The sequence below is a fragment of the Dufourea novaeangliae genome, unplaced genomic scaffold (assembly GCF_001272555.1).
Source record: "Dufourea novaeangliae isolate 0120121106 unplaced genomic scaffold, ASM127255v1 scaffold60, whole genome shotgun sequence".
Taxonomy (NCBI): domain Eukaryota; kingdom Metazoa; phylum Arthropoda; class Insecta; order Hymenoptera; family Halictidae; genus Dufourea; species Dufourea novaeangliae.
This window is the reverse complement of record NW_015373935.1, coordinates 121,109-140,376: the sequence shown is the minus strand read 5'-3', so window position 1 is coordinate 140,376 and position 19,268 is coordinate 121,109. Positions and strand designations below refer to the sequence as shown.

General features: G+C 37.7%; 4 protein-coding genes across 4 annotated transcripts; 1 reads left to right on the top strand and 3 right to left on the bottom strand.

Moving 5' to 3' along the window:
- Positions 1 to 303: 303 nt before the first annotated feature.
- Positions 304 to 5,127, top strand: LOC107185271. The gene is made up of 10 exons (XM_015572930.1): positions 304 to 527; positions 794 to 1,014; positions 1,073 to 1,264; positions 1,646 to 1,873; positions 1,970 to 2,145; positions 2,835 to 2,960; positions 3,182 to 3,293; positions 4,040 to 4,165; positions 4,820 to 4,874; positions 5,040 to 5,127. Exons 1-10 carry the CDS (start codon positions 304 to 306, stop codon positions 5,125 to 5,127), a joined length of 1,548 nt encoding a protein of 515 aa, XP_015428416.1.
- Positions 5,128 to 7,708: 2,581 nt separating this feature from the next.
- On the bottom strand, positions 7,709 to 12,468 carry LOC107185270 (uncharacterized protein DDB_G0283697-like). The gene is made up of 5 exons (XM_015572928.1): positions 12,277 to 12,468; positions 11,101 to 11,343; positions 10,864 to 11,013; positions 8,947 to 10,777; positions 7,709 to 8,843 (listed from the first exon to the last, which is right to left on the bottom strand). Exons 1-5 carry the CDS (start codon positions 12,388 to 12,390, stop codon positions 7,843 to 7,845), a joined length of 3,339 nt encoding a protein of 1,112 aa, XP_015428414.1. The 5' UTR covers positions 12,391 to 12,468; the 3' UTR covers positions 7,709 to 7,842.
- A 342-nt stretch (positions 12,469 to 12,810) lies between these two features.
- On the bottom strand, positions 12,811 to 15,030 carry LOC107185334. The gene is made up of 3 exons (XM_015572996.1): positions 14,573 to 15,030; positions 13,351 to 13,523; positions 12,811 to 13,020 (listed from the first exon to the last, which is right to left on the bottom strand). Exons 1-3 carry the CDS (start codon positions 14,639 to 14,641, stop codon positions 12,906 to 12,908), a joined length of 357 nt encoding a protein of 118 aa, XP_015428482.1. The 5' UTR covers positions 14,642 to 15,030; the 3' UTR covers positions 12,811 to 12,905.
- Positions 15,031 to 15,305: 275 nt separating this feature from the next.
- LOC107185322 (TWiK family of potassium channels protein 7-like) lies at positions 15,306 to 19,203 on the bottom strand. The gene is made up of 7 exons (XM_015572984.1): positions 19,010 to 19,203; positions 17,372 to 17,503; positions 17,113 to 17,302; positions 16,724 to 16,939; positions 16,385 to 16,534; positions 15,959 to 16,160; positions 15,306 to 15,656 (listed from the first exon to the last, which is right to left on the bottom strand). Exons 1-7 carry the CDS (start codon positions 19,184 to 19,186, stop codon positions 15,473 to 15,475), a joined length of 1,251 nt encoding a protein of 416 aa, XP_015428470.1. The 5' UTR covers positions 19,187 to 19,203; the 3' UTR covers positions 15,306 to 15,472.
- Between the last annotated feature and the right edge of the window lie 65 nt (positions 19,204 to 19,268).

The window sequence follows — 19,268 nt, the reverse complement described above, 5'->3', positions numbered from 1 at the left end:
CTTCGCTTGACCTTGCTAGCAGTCCTCACTATTTTGTCGTTCTCGATTTTCGTTTCAGTTTGACATGTAGAATCACTCATTAAAGTTTCTGACATCAGTAATCCAACATCCTGTATACAGGAACGCGTTAACTTAAAATCCAAATCGCACTTGCAAAAGATCAAAGGAATTACTATTCAAGATTTCAGTGACTTCTATTTAAATGAAAGTGTTGTCGTTTTATGTTTTTAGTAATAATAGGAAAAGAAGGGAAGGAAGCACGACATTTGTTTTAATTGTCATACAAGAAATACGTTCGGCAAAATGACCGAACAACGTAATCGGGTTAAAAAATACGATGTGGTGGAAGTTTTAAAACGGGACGATTATAAGGAATGGTCGAGTAGCTCGAGCAGCAGGATAAGCGAACGGATCGTGTATCCAACGAAACTGAAAACTTTGCCTCAAGCCGAATTGCACGAGATGGATAAGGTTATGGCTGACTTGAAAGCCGCGTTGCCAGATATAAGCCCCGTACAAGTTAGAAGGTCCGTATCATTACACATTCAAGACTTTAAAATAAATCTCAACATACTTTCAATAGATTTTATTAAGAATACTGAAATTTGAAAAATTCGTTCCGGTATCGCTTCTCTTTACGATTCTTCAGCGATCCTACATTTTTTATTGTTAATCAAAAACTCGTAAACTTCAAGGTTTCGAAACACAACATAATCCATAGAATACTTTATCAAAATTAAAGAAATTGTCATAAAAGTGCCATCGACAGATTCAATCGAAACGTTCCAAACAGGTTTTATATGCCATATCACGAAGCGATTCTCCTCGAACTCGAAGAACAAAGTTACCACGAAGCGGCCCGTCAGATGAGCGAGCTTTTAGAAGTCGACGAAAGAATCGCCCAGAAATCGGTCGGTGTTCTGTTATGGAAGAAACCATCGTTGAAAGATAACAAGGACTTCATAGATCGCCTGAGGGAAGGACTAATCGCGTTCGAAAAAGCGAAAAGGAAGGGTACATTATTTTTCACTGAAGTGTGGACACAAAAAATATCAAATAAATCGATTTCCAGGCGATTATGTTGCCCGAGCAACAGCACTCTTGGACACCGCGTTGTTCTTCCAGGTGAAAGCTTGGGAATGGTGGTGGATAGCCGAGCGCCTTTATCAAGCCGCCCTTTCAGCAGCAGAATTCATCGAGGACGATAATCGTCAGACGATCACCTTGATTCGGTACCTATACGGTCGATTCCTCTTTCACGAATGTTAGTAATACAGTCGTTTGAAACACTCAACAAGCTCGTCTTTAAACGCCTTAACATAGCCGCCGGGAACCTATGACCCACGGGTCACCAATGACCCATTATATAATTTCAAATGACCAGCTTGAGTTCCGTAAATAAAGTATAATATATAAAAATAAATTATAAACAATAAACATGAAACAAACACTTTGAGAAAATATAAATAATAGATTAACATTGACCCCGCAGGTCATAGGTTGCTGACGTCTGCCTTAACACGATGACTAAGGAATTTCTTACACTGAGTCAAACTAGAATGACCCCTTAAGCTATATGAACATTCTCAGCCTAGTCGCGTTTATCCATCTATAACAAACATTAAGAGAAAGTGATCGAAATCAGTGCAGAACCCAAGGGAAGCTTTGGACTACCTGAACGAGGCGCGCGAGGCATCCGAGAAGAAAACGTGGAACGCTTCGAAGAAACTGGCCGAGAAACAAGGTTCCATTTTCAAGGAATGCAACGTCCTGTTGTACAAGGCTCTGTTGATACTCGCCCGGAAGGATCGACCCAACAATCCCGATGCAGCGCTGAAAGCTTGTCTGGAAGCCCTGGAAAGAGCTACGACCGGTAAATCTTGTGCATTTCCAGCGATTCGTCGAATCGACAAGAAGGAAGGGGTAAACGAACAGGCTTGGACTAATTAAAAAACGGGAATAACCTCAGCTGGCGAAGCGGAATATCTTAACGAAACTCTCTACGAGCTCGGGAAAAGTTACATAGCGGTCAATGATGTCAGACGCGCTCTGCAGACTTTCTCGAAACTGCTGGCTGTAGCGAGGAGGGTTCCGGATGCTGAGGGTGTCTGCAACGCGCATATGGAATTAGCTTTCGCGTATAAGGTCAATACTAGTAAGAATTTAATATACAATAAGTAGCATCGAAACTTAACTACACGTGCTAGAATCATTGGCGTAACTAGGTAGGGGCCAGGGTGGGCCTGGCCCCCCCGTCCAGAAGTTGTGGAAATATATATATGACAACTAGTTTCTATTTTAACCTGCCTACTGATAGCTAACGCTAGGTGATGTTAGGGGTGGCATTTCGATGACATGGGGGCGACAATGCGCGAAATTATGAGGGCAATATTGTATTCTGAAAAATAAGAACAGTATACTGTTGTAGTGGACCTTCTATATCCTCGTTGTTATGGGGATCATGACAACTCAGCGTCTTGTCATTGCTACAAATTGTAGGGGACTGTAGTTCAGTCGTGCACAGTTGATGGTTGAAGAAGTCCTTTGTGAAACAGGACGAAGTGAAGATGGCGATGGGGAACTTTTCGGTTGTTACTGTAACCTGTAACTATAAAACTCAGTGTTTCGTAAATAGATAAAAAAAACGTGTATGGAGAAAATAGGAGGGTTTCTATTCTCCTGTATCTTGCCTGAGCAGGCGCAACAGATTGTCATCAGCTGTGCTTGGTCAAGATATACACAACTTAACGTCTGGCCAATCTTCGAGACCATAAAGGTCACCATGTAAGGAAACCTTCATTACAAAATAAATAATATGTTTGTTATGGGTACAGCAATTGGACGACACCGCTCACACGGAGAAACACTTACGGATGTTTCGGGAGAACGCCGAGAAATTGAGACTTTTCGAGAAACTCGCGGACGCGCATTACTACACCGGCGAGCACTACTTGAGTCAGGTATACGCAAATCAATTGACAACAGAAGTTGCTACACTAACTTATTTATACAACAAAAATTATTACATTAATGTAAAAACAAAAACAGGAACTGAACAACGTAAATGATAATAATAAATGTGTAAAACTAAGTGTAAATAATAAGTAATCGTGACATACTATGAAAATAAATGATAAGTCTTTACAAACGAAATATAATCGCAAAATTTTGACTCGTATAGGGCAATCTGGGAGTGTCTACTGTTCACTTGGAGAACGCTTTGAGTCTGTACAACAAACTTGGCTTGTCCCACGAAGCCGATCGGGCCAGATGCATCGCGGGAATTTCGAAGGGTAATTGAAATTTACAAAAACAAAATAAACGGAAGAAAGTGCACTCTGACGAAGTGGACGATGTGCATCCGCTTAGCGGAACAACAAATTTTGTTGGTCGAGGCAAATAATATTCGCCCTGCCTCGTGACGTGAAACCGAAGCGTTTAGAAATACGGCTAATCTTTATTTTATTTTACAGACAAACAATAGTATAAATATTCGTGTTACGTGAAATCACGCGACGATGAAAACAAAAAGTGTTTGCACGTACAGTTCCTCTCGTACAGATCATATTAGATAACAGGCGGTGCATTCTTTACGAAATTATCGAGTAATAATTGCAATAATAATAGTAATCAATAATAATATCTTACAATATGTAAAATAGTTACTCTGTAATCATTCGAACAACCTGCTTCACTTAATAATTCATACTATTCCCGAAAATGTCATTTTACAGCTGATACACTCAATAAATTTTACAATTTACAATTTCATTTTCAACTCTGTCTTGGAAATACGACAAACTTAAAAATCATGGAAATATTAATACCATAAGCCTAACAATCTATACCGTCGTTTCAGAAAAGCAACTTCGTGCAAATACTCTTGGTGTTCTTTATATCGTATAATTGGGTACATAACTATTTAGACTTAAGACGTACAAATAGATATTAGGATACAATCGTTGTAAAAAAAAGAATTGTAAAATCACGACCGAAAGAGACCGTAGACGGCAATGCAAGGAACAATGCGTGTCCGCAGGTCAGGAGAGAATCGAGGAGTACTTGAGTTTGCTTCTGCGATGTGGCGTCCATGATGAAAACGCGACGCTGAAGATCTGTCGGTGGAAAAGCTCGAGGGAGCCGTTTTGGCTCGAGGAGGTGCACGGTAACCAAGAAAATGTTTTATTTATGTCTCTTAGTAATCGCGCACAGAAATTCTGTATATATATATAAATATTATACTAATGTACAGAGCGCGAATCGTTCCTTCTTTGTACACACCTCGCTATATTATATGTTCGTTTCAAATATTTTCTTGTATCTACATGAACGTTGTTTATCGTTACCGTACGCATGCACACCAACGCACTGGACTTGTCGCTACACACTTGGCCACCATTTCTTCGTTTTGACTGTTCGAAAGTAGTGTGGGCATCTCCTCGAAAATCGGTCAATTAACCCCTTGCCCTATGATTTTCTTCACGTCTACAGTCTCCTGGATTATATTGTTATCGAGTTTCACAGAAACGAAAGGAATTCTGTACATATCGCAACTATACTTTTACTGTAAAAGTTAAATATTAATATCAACAACGTGGTTCTCCGCATCGAATAAAAAAAAAACTGAATAATATTCTTTTGTTGAATCGATTTTCAAAGCGTCAACACGAGTCTGACTCGATGTTATAAGGCAAAGGGTTAACGAACAAATAGACTCGTTTAAATCGAACAGAAACGAGCTTCTTCCGCTTTGTGGTTAATCGTACAAAGTAATTAAATTCCGTTACGGTCGAGCTGACACGTCATCTTCCACTTTCAGAAAAAACTTCGGAGTTTGAGGTGCGGTACGAATCCTCCGAAGGGACGATTTCATCGTCGCGCACCGCGATCGACAACCGAACAAGACCGCAAACATAAGAGAATCAACGCCTGGTCGCTGCCACTAACATTCCATGCTACGTTTATATCAATTACATTTTTACACGCTTACGTGTAAAGTTTAGGAAGGTTCTCGCGTCTTTGTCGGGTAGGTCCACGAGAAATCTGTCAGTCACAAAGTCAAAGCTGAGCAAACGTATGCCAATAAAAGGATTTGTGAATATAATGTACTCTAGCTTCGTTTGTTAAAACACGCAAGTGCTCCAAAAAATTGGAGTCACATTGCGAAATTAAGATCATATCTTGTTGCAAACTTTCTCATGATAATACTTTCAACCACGTTTACTTGAATTATTTTATTAATAGATTCATTTGTTTATATTTAACGAAGGATCCTCCATTAGTCTCGTATAATAGAGTCCAAAATTTCAGCCAGCAAGAGGTGTGTATATCTACGAGCCTCTTGAATGTCAGACTGGTCGAGCATAATAAAAAACCGTAACGAAGTTATTTAGCTATACTTTAATATTGTATTTAACCCATTTGCATCATACAGTTAAAAACGTATTGAACTAATTATATCATGGATGTTCTGTAAATTTGTTAATGTAAGTTGTTCTGTAAGTGTTTTAAATTTTTCAGTAGTCAATTACACGCGTCCAGTTGATGTTTACAGATGCAAAGAGGTTAAAAACGCATGAAATATATTGGAACTGAGAAATTTCTGTAAGAGAGTGTCGTGTATAGAAATATGTAAATTGTATGTATTCTATCTTGAGATCATTAGTTACTCCAAATCACAGAGGTGATCCTGATTGGCTAAAACTTATAAGGAGAAACGATATAGTTCATTCAGCTTTGATCCTCGGTATTGTATGTAGAATTTATAAATGTGAAGTATGAAAATTAAAACCGGTATCAAAAGCACTGATTACTCAATATCACGAACGAAAAGATTCTGGTATACAGAGAAAGAAGTTAGAAAAGATCTTTAAGGAATTAGCTTAAACTTGTAGGGTTGGTTCCATTAAGTCATACCAATTTGTTTTCCATAGTTTTCGTTTCTTTATACTTTCCATTTAATAAGTATAATTTATATACATTGTCGTAGTAGTGGTCAAGGTCAGTGATGTTGCAAGGGTTAATTGAAAATTCTTATACTGTCGACATCTTTTCTAACTTATTGGGTTGTCGACTACTAAGACGCAGTCGGGACGATTAACGTTCGATTAAAGATACAGTAGGGTCCCGGGACTTACGAACTAGTTGGTTCCAGAGTGGGCGACGTAAGTCGAAAAAGACGTAAGTCGGGGTGCACGGGATAGACACGTATGTATGTATGCAAACATACATATACATACATGTATTTATCAGATTAATAAATACATTTTCTTTTTAATGTATAAAAATGATAATTAAATCTAAAAATAATTCTGAATGTATAAAACCCTCAGACTGATTCAGTATGAAATAAACACCTTGACTATCGCGTTGCCTAGAAACGACGTAAGTCGGGAGGACGTATAGCTGCTTCTAAGATATAACGTTAGCCATAAACGTGGCCGACCCTTAAACCATTAGTACTCGATCATCGGGGAATCAAAGGATAAAGGACCAGAAGTATTTCAACTTTGAAAGTAATACGTTATAAGAACTTGTTTAATTACATTAAAATGGAAAAACCGATTCCAAATTGACGTCGTACGCCCCTGACGAACGGTCGAGCACAGTTTTTATAACTGAAGGGTAACAAATGACAGGATTCGGCTACCGAAACACAAACTTGAGGGTCGTTCAGGTTTATGGCTCACGCTATATGTATCTTTGAAGCAGCTATAACTCAGGGCCCTACTGTACTTTGTTCAATGTGCTTTATATCTGTAATTCCAACAAATATTTAAGTTTTAGAAGAGTATTTAAAAACGACGAATGCAGGAGAAACTGAAAAATTGATCGTAATGATAAATTATTTACAACTGTGCTCGAATTACTCTTCAACATTACATTGCACGCAAACACTTGTACAACTCTTAAATATTTCGTATTAGAGATACAAGTATACACAACATACTCTCAAAACGGTGCACAATTTCCTTCTGAATAGTTCAGTTCAGTGAAGTATGATTAGGCAAAATTATACATACTGGTATTAGTTTCTGTTACAAAGCTATCAGTGCTCCACCCGGTTTTTCTTGTTGAACAATTCCTATTGTTGTAAAAACCAGAAGCATGCACCAAAACTCGTGACTGCTAACCGTAGACGGACATTTCAACAAACTTAAATAATCAAATATGTTAGTCCCTAATATAATTGATACGCAAAGATAAGTTTCGATACCTTTTGTTTTTCTAAAATAAAATCGTTCAACTTAATTGTCCACGGAAACCGACACCGAACTAGGCACGAAAACAAATGGCGGGGATATGATGTAAAATGTAGCGTCATTCATAAAAATCGTATAAAATTACTTTTGCACGAATTAATGATACATTACACAACCATTACACAATCCCGCGTGTACCATATTTTCAGCGTGTGCATATTTTTGTTTTCATCATTCGACTGCCCGTTTGTCTAAACAAGGTACACAACGAGACACCACATTCATATGTATGAGTTTCTTTCATAAAATGTGAGAATATTCACTAGTAAATTTTATACACAAAGCTAATAATGAACAAAATTCATCTGAACGTTCATTTTCTTTAAGAAGGACTTCCCATCGTTATATTTGCATGCTAACTACACGCTCGAAGCCAGGCTCACATTCTATGAAACACCCTTGTATTTCGTACGATAAATTAACATTTATATACACTATTGGGCCTAGAAACAAAAGTTCATTAATTCTGTAATAATTCTTCTTTCGCGAAGATTCGAATGAAAAAGTAGTTTAAGCCACGTAAGATCGAATGTTCACTAAATAATAAAAGAAAGAAAAAAGAGAACAGACTGTGCCCAACTTATGAACTGACCGCAGGAGAAGCTTCCAATTCGTCGAGATGCGTGTCACCGCTACTTTCTATTTCGCGCGATATGTTTTCTAACGTTTCCGCCTCCTCGAGATTGTTTCCGTTGCTACTGGCATCGACATCTTGACGTTTCTGAACTTCCGCATTCGCCAAATCGAGAACCTCTTGCAAGACCTCAGCGGCCACGTCCGCAGAATCCGTAATTGGTTCCACTTGTTCCGGCGGCGCGTTCATTTCCACATCGTCGTCGATTATTTCGTTACTGTCACCGTTCGTACTACATTTTTTAGCAATTTCTACTACATTATGCAACGATGATTTCTCAGACTTACCGCTATCTATTTCCGTGCACTGTACCTCATCAACGTCATCATCGAATTCTATGTTCTCAGTCATATCACCAGCTGATTGCTTGCACTGTACCTCATCATCGTCGGATTCTAATTTCTCCGTCTTAACATCGTCTATTTGTGTGCGCTGTATCTTATCATCAGATTCTACTTTCTTATACTTACCACTATCTATTTCCGTGCACTGTACATCATCATCAGATTCTATTTTCTCGGTTACTTCTTCAACACTGCCAGAACTATCTTCATCGATTTGTACCACTTTCTCACTCTCGGCGTCTTTCCCTTCAATCTTGTTTTCTTCGTGCGTTTCAGAGGAATCAAGCTTGTCTGTATCTTGTACCTCGTTTTCTTCAGGTTTTTCAGAGGAATCTAACTTGTCTGTCGATTCAGGCTCATTTTCACTAGCTTTTTTACAAGAATCTGATTTATCTTCGTCAACAACTTCATTACTGATATCTCTACTGGGCTTCGGTTCACTCGAAGTTTCTTCGCTGGCGGTCACAATTTTTTTTTTCAGATGTACTGAAACTTGGTCATTCGTTTCGTTCTCCTTTTCTACTTCTTTCGTTTCTTTAACTACTTCTGTTATCTTACTTTCACTCTCTTCTTCTTTCCCATGCTCCTTGTCTTGTTTCTTATCTTCTTCATCGGCATCATTCTTGCGTTTTTCCCTTTCCTCTTCGTCATCCTTCTTGCCCTTTCTCTTTTCTTCTTTTTCTTCATCCTGGTCATGTTCACTTACTGCCTTGCCTTCTTACGATTTTCCTCCTTTTATTAGGTTTCTCAGTCGTTTCATTTTGATCGGTACTGGATCCTTTTGTTGAATCTTCCACCTTAATCGTATCTTGTACTGTTTCGCAAGAACTTAAATCTTTATGACTACTGACATCTAAATTACTATTTTCAGTCGCTTTTTCGTCCTCGCCATCGTTTACTGTAATCTCAACAGACTCTGACTGTTCCTCGCGTTGATTAATTACCGCTTCGCTTACGTCTGATACCTCTTTCGCTGTACTTTTAACAATCACTTTCTGTAACTTTAATCTCGGTTGTTTACAGTGTGTCAATTCGTGTGTCAAAAATATAAGTTTGTTATTGTAATTAACTCCACATTCCTTACAGGAGTATGTCTCACTTTTGTCATCGGCAAATTTGTTGTCCTCAGATTCAGAAGAAGACTGTACTATTCGTTGTGGTTTTTTCACCAAAGCCGATTTTACAATCTTTTTTTCTGTAGAAGGGTTTTCCGCCGACGAATTCCTCCTGAGCCTTTCATCCACATTTTTCGTGTTTGTTACATCAATCATTACAGGTGATTCACTTGTAAATCTTAATCTCTTCTTTTTCGGTGCAGCATCATCGGTTGACGAAGATTCACAACTGATATTAAAACCCTTCAATGCGGTATTACCCGCCAAAATGCTTTTTAATCTTTTACGTTCACGTTTGTTGTCAACATCTGTATCGGATAAGGACGAATTGGTTGCCCTTTTATGTCTGGTTAGAGGTGTCACGCTTTCCTTTACGTTACTGAGTATAGTAGAATCCGAGTCAGAGCTATGACTAGTGTTCAGTGTATTAGGTTTTCTACTGCGTGTTAATCTCTGCGTAGTGGATTCTGTTAGTGACACTGACTTAGATTCTTCGATTTCCTCTTTCATATTTGATTCCTGTTTCTTATTTGGTTTGTCTGTGTTCTCCGTGCTTTCAGTATTTACTTTTGCAATAGGATGTTTTCCACTTTCGCTTTCTACATCAGTACTTTCTTTGAGCGACTTGTCCTCTTCTTTTTCTGTTACTTTGTGTTTTTTCTTACCCTGCTCATCGTCTTCTTTCTCTGTAACTTTTTGTTTTTTCCTACTCTGCTCGTCATCTTCTTTCTCTGTCACTTTTTGTTTTTTCCTACTCTGCTCGTCATCTTCTTTCTCTGTTACTTCGTGTTTTTTCTTATCCTGCTCGTCGTCTTCTTTCTCTGTTACTTTCAGTTTTTCCCTACTCTGCTTGTCGTCTTCTTTCTCTGTTACTTTTTGTTTTTTCGTACCCTGCTCGTCGTTTTCTTTCTCTGTTACTTTGTGTTTTCTCCTACTTTGTTCAACGTCTTCTTTCTCTGTTACTATGTATTGTTTCCTACCCTGCCCGTCGACTTCTTTCTCTGTTACTCTATATTTTTTCCTACCCTGCTCATCTTCTTCAATTTCATAAAGCTTCTGCGTCTTCGATGCTACCTGGCTTAAAACATCCTTCAGAAAAACTTTGCATACTTTAGTTTCTACTAAAGTTTGGGGAGTTTCAACTTCCTTTGCAACAGAACTCTTAATTTCCCAGCAACTTTTACACACAGTTTGACCTGTTTTCTCAATTATGTGAGTTTTATTAGACTTGTGACATTCTTCGCAAAGTTCCTCTGTTGATTTTATACTAACCTTATTAGTCAACTTATTATTAATTACTTTGTTTTTAGATCGTTTACGTGTCATTTTCTTAGTATCGTTATCAATATCCTCTGTTGTTTTCAATGCTACTCTAGCAGATTCTGTGATTGTAGTTTTGCGACTTATAACAGTTGTTCTTACCTATAAAAATTAAAGCAGTGTTGTAACATACTAACTTTGATATGATACAAATTTCATATAACCGATTACTATATTAAAACAATTACTTTGGGAAAATTTAAATAATCTATTTCCCTGTTGATTATATCATCCAATTTGGATGCAATTTCTTGTGATAAATTTTTCAAATCGCACAATACATCCACCGTGTATCGACAAGACAAACATATAAACTGGTACTCTTCATCTTTTTTAACCTGTTGACATTTAGTAACAATTAGTTTTAACATGATACTGTTATATAGATGAACGTAATCAAACAGTACTGTACACAAATTTCTTACTTCTTCGTTAAACACTTTTTGTATTTTGTTAAGAGAATTACACTGTGAAGAGTTTTCATTTTTCAGATCAAAAATGTACTCCTTCCTTGGTTGTTGAAAGCATAAACTGCAAGTCTGTTTTGCCCGAAATTTTGTTCTATGCTTTATAGTTCTTTTATATTTTTGTATAAAGATACTACAATGTTTTAGCTCATATGCACATTTGTGACAAATTTTAGTTGGTAATTGATTTGCTGTGGGTACCTATAATAGTAAAAAATATTTTATTATATCATACACAGAGCTATTACTTTTCTTTGAAATAGAACATTCAATATACTTCGTGGTAACATAAAACCATACTTACACAATGTTAAAAAATTAATAATAAAAAATAATACAATGCTAATAATATAATGGTATGTAGACAAAAATCATTGTTTTTTTTTTATTTGTAATTCATATAAACATACATTGGCACCTTAAAAATTACAGCTACTTTATACGTTATTAGTATCAATTGTATCACTATATTTAAATAGTCTTAATAATAAAATAACTTTGAGCATTAGAGATGATATTCTTTTAATATGTTTCTAGGAAGGAATCCTATATATGAAGAAGTTCAATGACCTGTCATGGAATATGATTTTATGAAGCAACAGATATAATACAAAGAACTATTGATTAAGCAAATAGAATATAAACAGAAATTAAATGTTAGAACTTGAAGTATCACTACATATTACAGATATTACAGAAAATAAACTTGAATATGCCTATAATTTGGACCATAAACCAAAACAGAGGTTATCTTAACAAATACTAAAATAGAGAAAACAGTTCTGAATTCTATAATAAACAACACAGTTTGCACAATGCCCACATTTGTATTAGACAAGAAATGGATATTGTCAAACCTAATGGTTATCATACATTAATACATACAAATGCATTTATTAACATTTTTATGATTGTTGATTATAGTGATTAAACAGAACTGATACCCAAATCATTTGCTCGCTAATTGCAATTGCTAGTAATTTAGTTACAAAATGATGAATTCAATGTACTCTACTAGCCGAATATTATTGTTACTTAATGTGCATGGCTATTGACGCAGGCTCAGACAAAATCTAGCGAATGGAATAGGATTCAAATATAGAACCAATAACAAAACATTAGTGATAATCTTACCTTTTTCAGTGAACAAATGTCGAATTGCTGCTGAAACGTTTGTTTGTTCTCAATGGTGATATCCAAGAAAACGCCTTCGTCGCTTGCACAGAGAAAACAAAATGGACTTGCCATAGTGATGCATTTGAGTTAACCAACAAAATACACGAATTATTTCAGAGAACTAATTTCACTTTGTATTGAAAAAAAGTTGGTTCGATTTAAAAAAAAAGCAGACTTTTTTGGCGGTGCGATTAAGCCACAAACACATTACCACGCAGTAAATTGGCGGTAATCGTACTCCAGACCATCATGGCGTCCATTTATATCGATATATCGAATGAACATACATTTCTCGCATGTATCGACCCTGAAATGTTAATGTTCCTATGCAAATACAAACATTACATTTCAAACTACTGTTCGATATTTTTACTTGTCTCGGGGGTGGGGTGATGCCGAAGTATAATTAACCTTCAATTTTTTCATCAGTATTATATACGTTCTTTTTATTAAAACAACTTTACGATGTTGTATATTCACAATATGCATATGCAGTAGTATCGATCGTGTAAACTTATATCATTAAAAACCATGATATTTAAAACATGAATGTGTTAAAGAATATGAATACTTCGGCACTTTCTAATTTATTGTTCCCGTTGAGTCAACTTCTGCAGATTAGACAGCGAAAAATAATCGAAGATGTTCTGTTGTTGTTCACGAAATTGTTCGAAACGAATTTTCAACTCCTCTAATAACGACCTAAGAAACAGATACAACAGCATTATTTCAAAATATTCAGCGAGATATACATACATACATACATACATATAAAATCGGCTTCCACTAGAGAAAAAAGCGGCGTAAAAGAAACGTCTTCTACCACTTGGTGAATTTATTCCAGGTAGTGAAATAAATGTTAAATCGAATGTTAATTTGGCGTACATTTCAGTAATTCCAAATACCAAGTAGTAGAAGGCCCTTTCTCTACGTTACCTTTTCCCCTAGTGGAAGCCGAGGTTGCTCGTCAGTATACACGACAAGCGCGGAAATAGTATCGATCTAAGTTTGATTGATTGCGTAACCGATCACCTAAGAGATTCCATCATGTCCTTAGAGAACTCCAGGAAACTTTCCATGGAATTGATTTTTAAATCTCCAAACCTTTTTTTCATAATAACATTGTTCTGCTTTATTGCTTCGTTCATTTCTTCCACTTTCGGTTGCTCTGCAGGATTTTTGGCCCCAGTCATCGTACTAACTTGCTAAAATAACAAAATATTTAAGTACATCGAATTATATTAATAAGATGTAATATGAACCATACGTGTCATTTGTAGAAAAACGTATAAACTATTAACCATAGTAAGTTTTATTTGTAAAAAAATTATACGTTTGAATCTCGTTTGTTGATCGTCTGTTTTTATATAAATATCACATTAGTGTCATTATGAATTTCTTCGAAACCGTTTGTAACTTAGGATGAAAATGTATTTTATTATGCGCGTTCAAAAGAACCGCGCAAACTAAAGCCGTGAATATAGCACTCAAATGATTCATGTCGCTTGGGCAATATGTTACCCAAGTAATAAGCGATAGGAATCACTGAAAATCCATATTCCTAGCTTAATGTACCGATATTCCACACGGCTGCACATACATAGGTATTGTTAACGCCTTACATTTTAAAGAAAGTTAAAAAATGTAATCAGAAACTCGGAATTCGCTTTATTTACTTCATATTAAAAATTTGTTTCACTTATGCCAGTACATGTTATGGAAAATTTTTTTTAAAAATCCCCGTAATTGTCTAATTGTGCATTAAATATTTTCCCTTCAAGTTATACAATAAAAAATTATGTTTGCATATTTTATTATACATGTACTTTACGGGAGTGGTACCCTTCAGCTTATACTGTGTTTTATTGGTATTCAGTAAACCTGATGGTATTTTTGGAAGTGGATTATTTTCATATGCAGATTCAATTTTTGTGACATAAACTACGTGTGTGGTGTATATGTGCTGCTAAATATATACATATAAATTTTCAGATAGTTCCAAGAGTGTCAAACAGGCAACTATTGTAACAAGCAATTGTTAGTAGGAAAAAGAAAAGATAAAATAATTTTCCAAGATGGTTCGTTTAATGTTGCTTCCTTCTTTTATCGATCAAATAACGTGTACGCTACTTCAGTCTATTGGCATTCACGCGTATACAGTTAAGGTTCTACCGAGCTTATAAAAACTGTGAAGTACGAGCACTATTGGTGTACATTACGATTCGTATTAAATTTTCCGTTGAAATATACGCACACGATAAGCGATGCACACGAGAGCCGAGGGCCTCTCGGTGTTGATTTGAAGAAGGGACGAATTTTGCATGATCTGGACCAGCCGGAGCCTCGTATGTCACCGTGAAGTACCACGAAGGCCGACCAAGGACGCAGAAGCAACGTCACCTGTCGTAGTTCGTGCGGTGCCGCGATTTCTAAATTTAGCGACTACTTCTCTAGAAAATTATTGTTTTCGTCGATCCGGTCGGTCCAACATTGGGACTACGGATCGAACTCCGGGTTGTGGCGGTTACTGCGCGTACCCTTGTATGACATGTCGACGCGCGCACATTGCGCGCCCAATATAAAACAAGTATCTGTCGTTACTTTTAAAAGAAACGGAAAACTATTTGGATCTGTAATATTGACTGTGCGTTTAGATATACTCTACCGCTATGATATCTCGTAAATCGACAAATTCTTAAGTTGATTAAACTGATAAAGTCATGTCAATATTTATTTTCTAATGGTAAATTAATATTTATGTAAATGCATATGAAAGATACACGCTAGTCTAGCGGTATTACCTTCGGAAACGGATTTCAGGTTCAGAATTTCAATGATGGTAAAGAGACTGACGGCGGTAGCGATGTTCTGATACCATTCAATTACTTTTGTCGAGAGTTTTCCTGCCATAAGCTGGTGACCAAGAGTATATACATATAAAGTCAGAAGGATTCATTAAATTTCATATAGAAAAATTATTATCCATGTTTGTAAAATAATAGTTTCCATTTTCCATAATCATGACATCTCGACTCATACTTCTCGTTGGGACCGCATACAGAAATCGCCACGCGTTCGTAACATTGTCCCGTTAAACAAACACAATGACTAGACCATATCTTTGAAATACACTTCAACGGGAAATTTTCATGGGTCAGACGCTAGATTCGTAAATAACAATTTGAACAATCGGCTTTATATTCGGCTGCGCAGAGTTGGCAGCAATATCACGAAGTACAGCCTCCACTGCCTCTTCCCATTCTTGATCCTTCGAGTCCGCCCGACTGAACGAGGCTGACCACTTTAAACGTGGCATCGATATCACGGTCAATACTTTCCTAAAATTAACGTGAGAATTTTATATCGACAATACTTTTGATTATACTGCATGTGGATAAGAGACACAGAACTAGTCAAATTAACGTTTCATTTTAAGAACACTGTTTCTCATTGCAAAACGAATGAAAACCAAAGTATTGAGACACTATTCCCAATCCTGAGCAAGCTCTGAGATCTTCTAGTTTGAAATTTCTATAAACAAGATTGTTCTTGCGTGAGCTAAACGCCTCAGTAGTTAACAAATGAAATTATTATAAGTTCCCTGCATCGTGTCCATCAAAGTGTAATTAAAGAAGGTTACCTAAGATCCGAATGGAGCGCAGACATATCGCCACCAGCCTGCTCGCCCAGCTTCCGTATCGCATCGGCTAACGGCCCACTGAATCTCTGCAATCTCCTCCACGATTGAGTGTATTGTCGTCTCACGAGCTCGATGATGGTGCTGGTCAACGCCAAACCGACCAGAATGTAAAGGGTGCACAGTAGCGTGTACTTTGGTTTCTCTGCGTACGAGCGACGACACGAAGCGTAGCTATAATTATGTATAAATACCCACTACCTGGACACAAACATCACTGTGTCGTCTGGTAGACAGTGTTCGCGTAAAAAATAAAAAAAAAAAAAGGAAGCAAAAATACCCGTCCCGTTTTAGCATTTACGTTTGTCTCTCTTTCTCGCTTTATTTACGCTCGTTCCCTCAACGAAACCCATATGTTTGACTACTTACTCGGCACCAGGTCGCCGAAACCTATGGTAGTCATCGTCACGAAGCAGAAATAAAATCCGTCGAAGAAGTCCCAGTCGTCTTCCCACAACATAAACATTCCCGCGCCGCATGCGAGGTACAAAAACAGGAGAACGATCGCTGCCAGAGCTCCTGTAATGGTATAGAAAACAAGTCGGTGGCTAATACTTGCCAGTGAAAATATTTACAACGCGTTGTGCATACATAAAGGAGGAAACACGTGAAAGCTTGTTCTACGGCGATGCAAAATATTTCAACTGTTCAAGATTATCGTTGAGGTTTAGACCATCGTCCTAGATAGTTTGAACTAGGTAAACTCACCGAGGGAACGTCTTGCGGCTAAGTTTGTAGGAACGCAGGGAACGGAATAGTGAAACGGAAGCTTCGACTTCACGACTAACCCAACTTTGACCACTGCTGCGGCGAACAGTTTTCCCCAGTCGGCTATCACTATCAATGTGAGCGGTATGCCAACGAAAGCGAAGAATATACAGAAGATCCTGCCCCAGCCAGTCGAGGGAACAACGTTACCGTACCCTGAAACACGACGGTACTAATTATAACAACTACAGACGATAATAATATTCTATTTCGTAATTTAAAATACGCAGCCTTATGGCGACAGAAGGAACGAAAGGGTTAACCAGGTGTTCGAAGCAATAGTGATAAGCAAACGGTGATGGTTGAGATAGAATTTTCAGAATCGTTACCAATTGTCGTGAGAACAGTACTAGCGAAGAAGACAGCTTGAAGAACGCTCCATCTTTCAGTGACGACCGGCGGCAGATCTCTTGTGGCTCGATCTTCTTGATCGATTGTGTCCGCCACAAAGCTGACTAACAGGCCACCCTGTGCCGCTTCCTGAACGACCTCTTCGTAATCACGTAATTTTACGCTGACCTACAATAATATTTCGCCAGCATCGAGAAATGATCTTCGTGGAAAAACAGAGACGGGCAGTCAACTTACCAAAGTTCGTAGATTCGATACATCGGTGTTATTCGAGATCGAGTCGACGAACGAACTTCTCTGGCTGCGTAAATTCGCGCGCAAACTCTCCAGTCGCGCCAACTCTGCCGGAAGCTCGATGTGTCGGAACACCTGCCCCCGATGAACACGCAAAAGATCAGTTTAAACTGTAAATTTTAACTGTTTTTTACACTACACTCTCTAGTTCACGAATTTTGGTCAGTCAGTCGTTTCTGGAGCGACGATTGAACGGAATCGCTTTTGCAAATAGGAGGATAATGCCCTCCGACAGTTTTTCGATCTGAGGGGTTAGGATCATACATCAACACGAGATAAGTGTATTAAACATAGTAAGTAACATCAAGATTTTAATGCTGGATAGACCTGTTGACTTTCAGCACAGTTATATCATATCAAATTGAACGATTCAAGATTTTTAGTTTTTAATGTTTAAATAGCTTTATTCGGAAGAATGATACGAGACATTTATGTTCTCGATAATGATGACAAGACTATAGCTATGTGTTTGCAAACCCCTTCAAAGGCAAGTAGTGAACTGTTGAAGTTTATTGTTGACGTATTTATTGAATGTAGGTTCGGTTTCGATTTCCACGGGGACATTAATCATTCCGTTGTCCGTGGGGTTAAAATATAGCACGCAACGTAAACGATTTGTACTCGAACAACTCGAAACTTTCACAGAATAGAGTGGCCGGAATCGTGTAATGGGTCTAACGATTGGTTCATCGCTAAAAATAAAGACGCCGATTGGAAATCCAGTCTCGCGTTGTTATCTCTATAAATATTGCGCGTGCCGCATAAAATCCCGAAACTAAACAACCAGGAGCGTGCAGTCCCGCTGGTTACGTTCAGTAGCGCCGGCCGAATGCCGCCATTAACATTTATTTGTAAACTTTCGAACTTCTTGCAAGACATAAACCACGTTACTACATACTAAGTAACGAATGTGGAAGGATGTTAATACCGAAAATCGAAGAGTACATTTAATGACACTTCGATTTTAGTACAATGAACACAAACATTTTTATAATATCTTTTATTTTCGCATGTAGACATGTCATTTCTGTCAGTTCTGCCTTCTTATTTAAAGTAACTATTAGTATCTTGGCAGCTTAACAGTCTAACATGTTGTTTTTTTTTTTATAAAATCCACTAATTTGGAAGTTTTAATTAGTTATTGAATAAATTTTTTGCGAAAGCGTACACCCTGCCTGCAACGAATCTTGCCACTAACTCCATAAGGTGACCAGATTCTGATAGCACAAATCATTAAAATGGTATAGGAATATGAATTCAATTGACTGAGACTTAAACTCCATTTTATAGCTCACCTGCCTTCGCATCTCTGCCAAGAAACATGAATTTCTTCTTCTTGTTATTGACCATACCAGATCTAGTGTCTTCGGGAAGTACTGACTCTAGAAGTATTCTCCCAATATTTTGCCCCCCCCCCTTTTTATATTACTTTCCTTTTTACATTAATTTTGAAAATTGTTCGTGCGCCAAAGACGGTCCGGGGCCTAAGCTGAGTCAGTAGCTACTGATCGTGACTTCGTTGAGTTTACTAACTCACTATGTATACGGTTATTGCTAAGTATACACATGAATCTGACTCACCAAACCGCCGATCGCTGTGTATAGCATCAGGGTGATCAGCAGTCCAACGTGTCCAGCGGTTGCTTTGATCTTCTTTATATGCTCCTCGCGAAAGGACCGGCTTTTCTCCACTGACTGTGTTACGTTGTCACTAGGTTGATTAAATTCCACGGTCAGACTTGACTTCTTGCTCGTCATTCTTAACCCGTGTTTCTCTTGGACCACGTTGCTGCCTCCGACACTCGAGCAGAACTGATTGAGTTCGCTCGAATCTTCCACA

Excerpts from the sequence above, each read along its gene's own strand:
- LOC107185271 (XM_015572930.1), top strand. The coding sequence starts at position 304 with ATGACCGAACAACGTAATCGGGTTAAAAAATACGATGTGGTGGAAGTT. Across the intron at positions 1,015-1,072 it reads CGAAAAAGCGAAAAGGAAGG|GCGATTATGTTGCCCGAGCA; the intron begins GTACATTATTTT and ends ATCGATTTCCAG. Across the intron at positions 4,875-5,039 it reads TCCGAAGGGACGATTTCATC|AAATCTGTCAGTCACAAAGT; the intron begins GTCGCGCACCGC and ends TAGGTCCACGAG.
- LOC107185270 (XM_015572928.1), bottom strand. The coding sequence starts at position 12,390 with ATGGCAAGTCCATTTTGTTTTCTCTGTGCAAGCGACGAAGGCGTTTTC. Across the intron at positions 11,014-11,100 it reads AAAAAGTGTTTAACGAAGAA|GTTAAAAAAGATGAAGAGTA; the intron begins GTAAGAAATTTG and ends AAATGTCAACAG. Across the intron at positions 10,778-10,863 it reads ATTATTTAAATTTTCCCAAA|GTAAGAACAACTGTTATAAG; the intron begins GTAATTGTTTTA and ends TAATTTTTATAG.
- LOC107185334 (XM_015572996.1), bottom strand. The coding sequence starts at position 14,641 with ATGCAAAATTCGTCCCTTCTTCAAATCAACACCGAGAGGCCCTCGGCT. Across the intron at positions 13,524-14,572 it reads TCGTGTGCATCGCTTATCGT|CAAGTTAGTACGATGACTGG; the intron begins GTGCGTATATTT and ends TTGTTATTTTAG. Across the intron at positions 13,021-13,350 it reads GACATGATGGAATCTCTTAG|GTCGTTATTAGAGGAGTTGA; the intron begins GTGATCGGTTAC and ends TCTGTTTCTTAG.
- LOC107185322 (XM_015572984.1), bottom strand. The coding sequence starts at position 19,186 with ATGACGAGCAAGAAGTCAAGTCTGACCGTGGAATTTAATCAACCTAGT. Across the intron at positions 16,161-16,384 it reads TTTCGGCGACCTGGTGCCGA|AGAAACCAAAGTACACGCTA; the intron begins GTAAGTAGTCAA and ends GCTCGTACGCAG. Across the intron at positions 15,657-15,958 it reads GCGCTCCATTCGGATCTTAG|GAAAGTATTGACCGTGATAT; the intron begins GTAACCTTCTTT and ends CGTTAATTTTAG.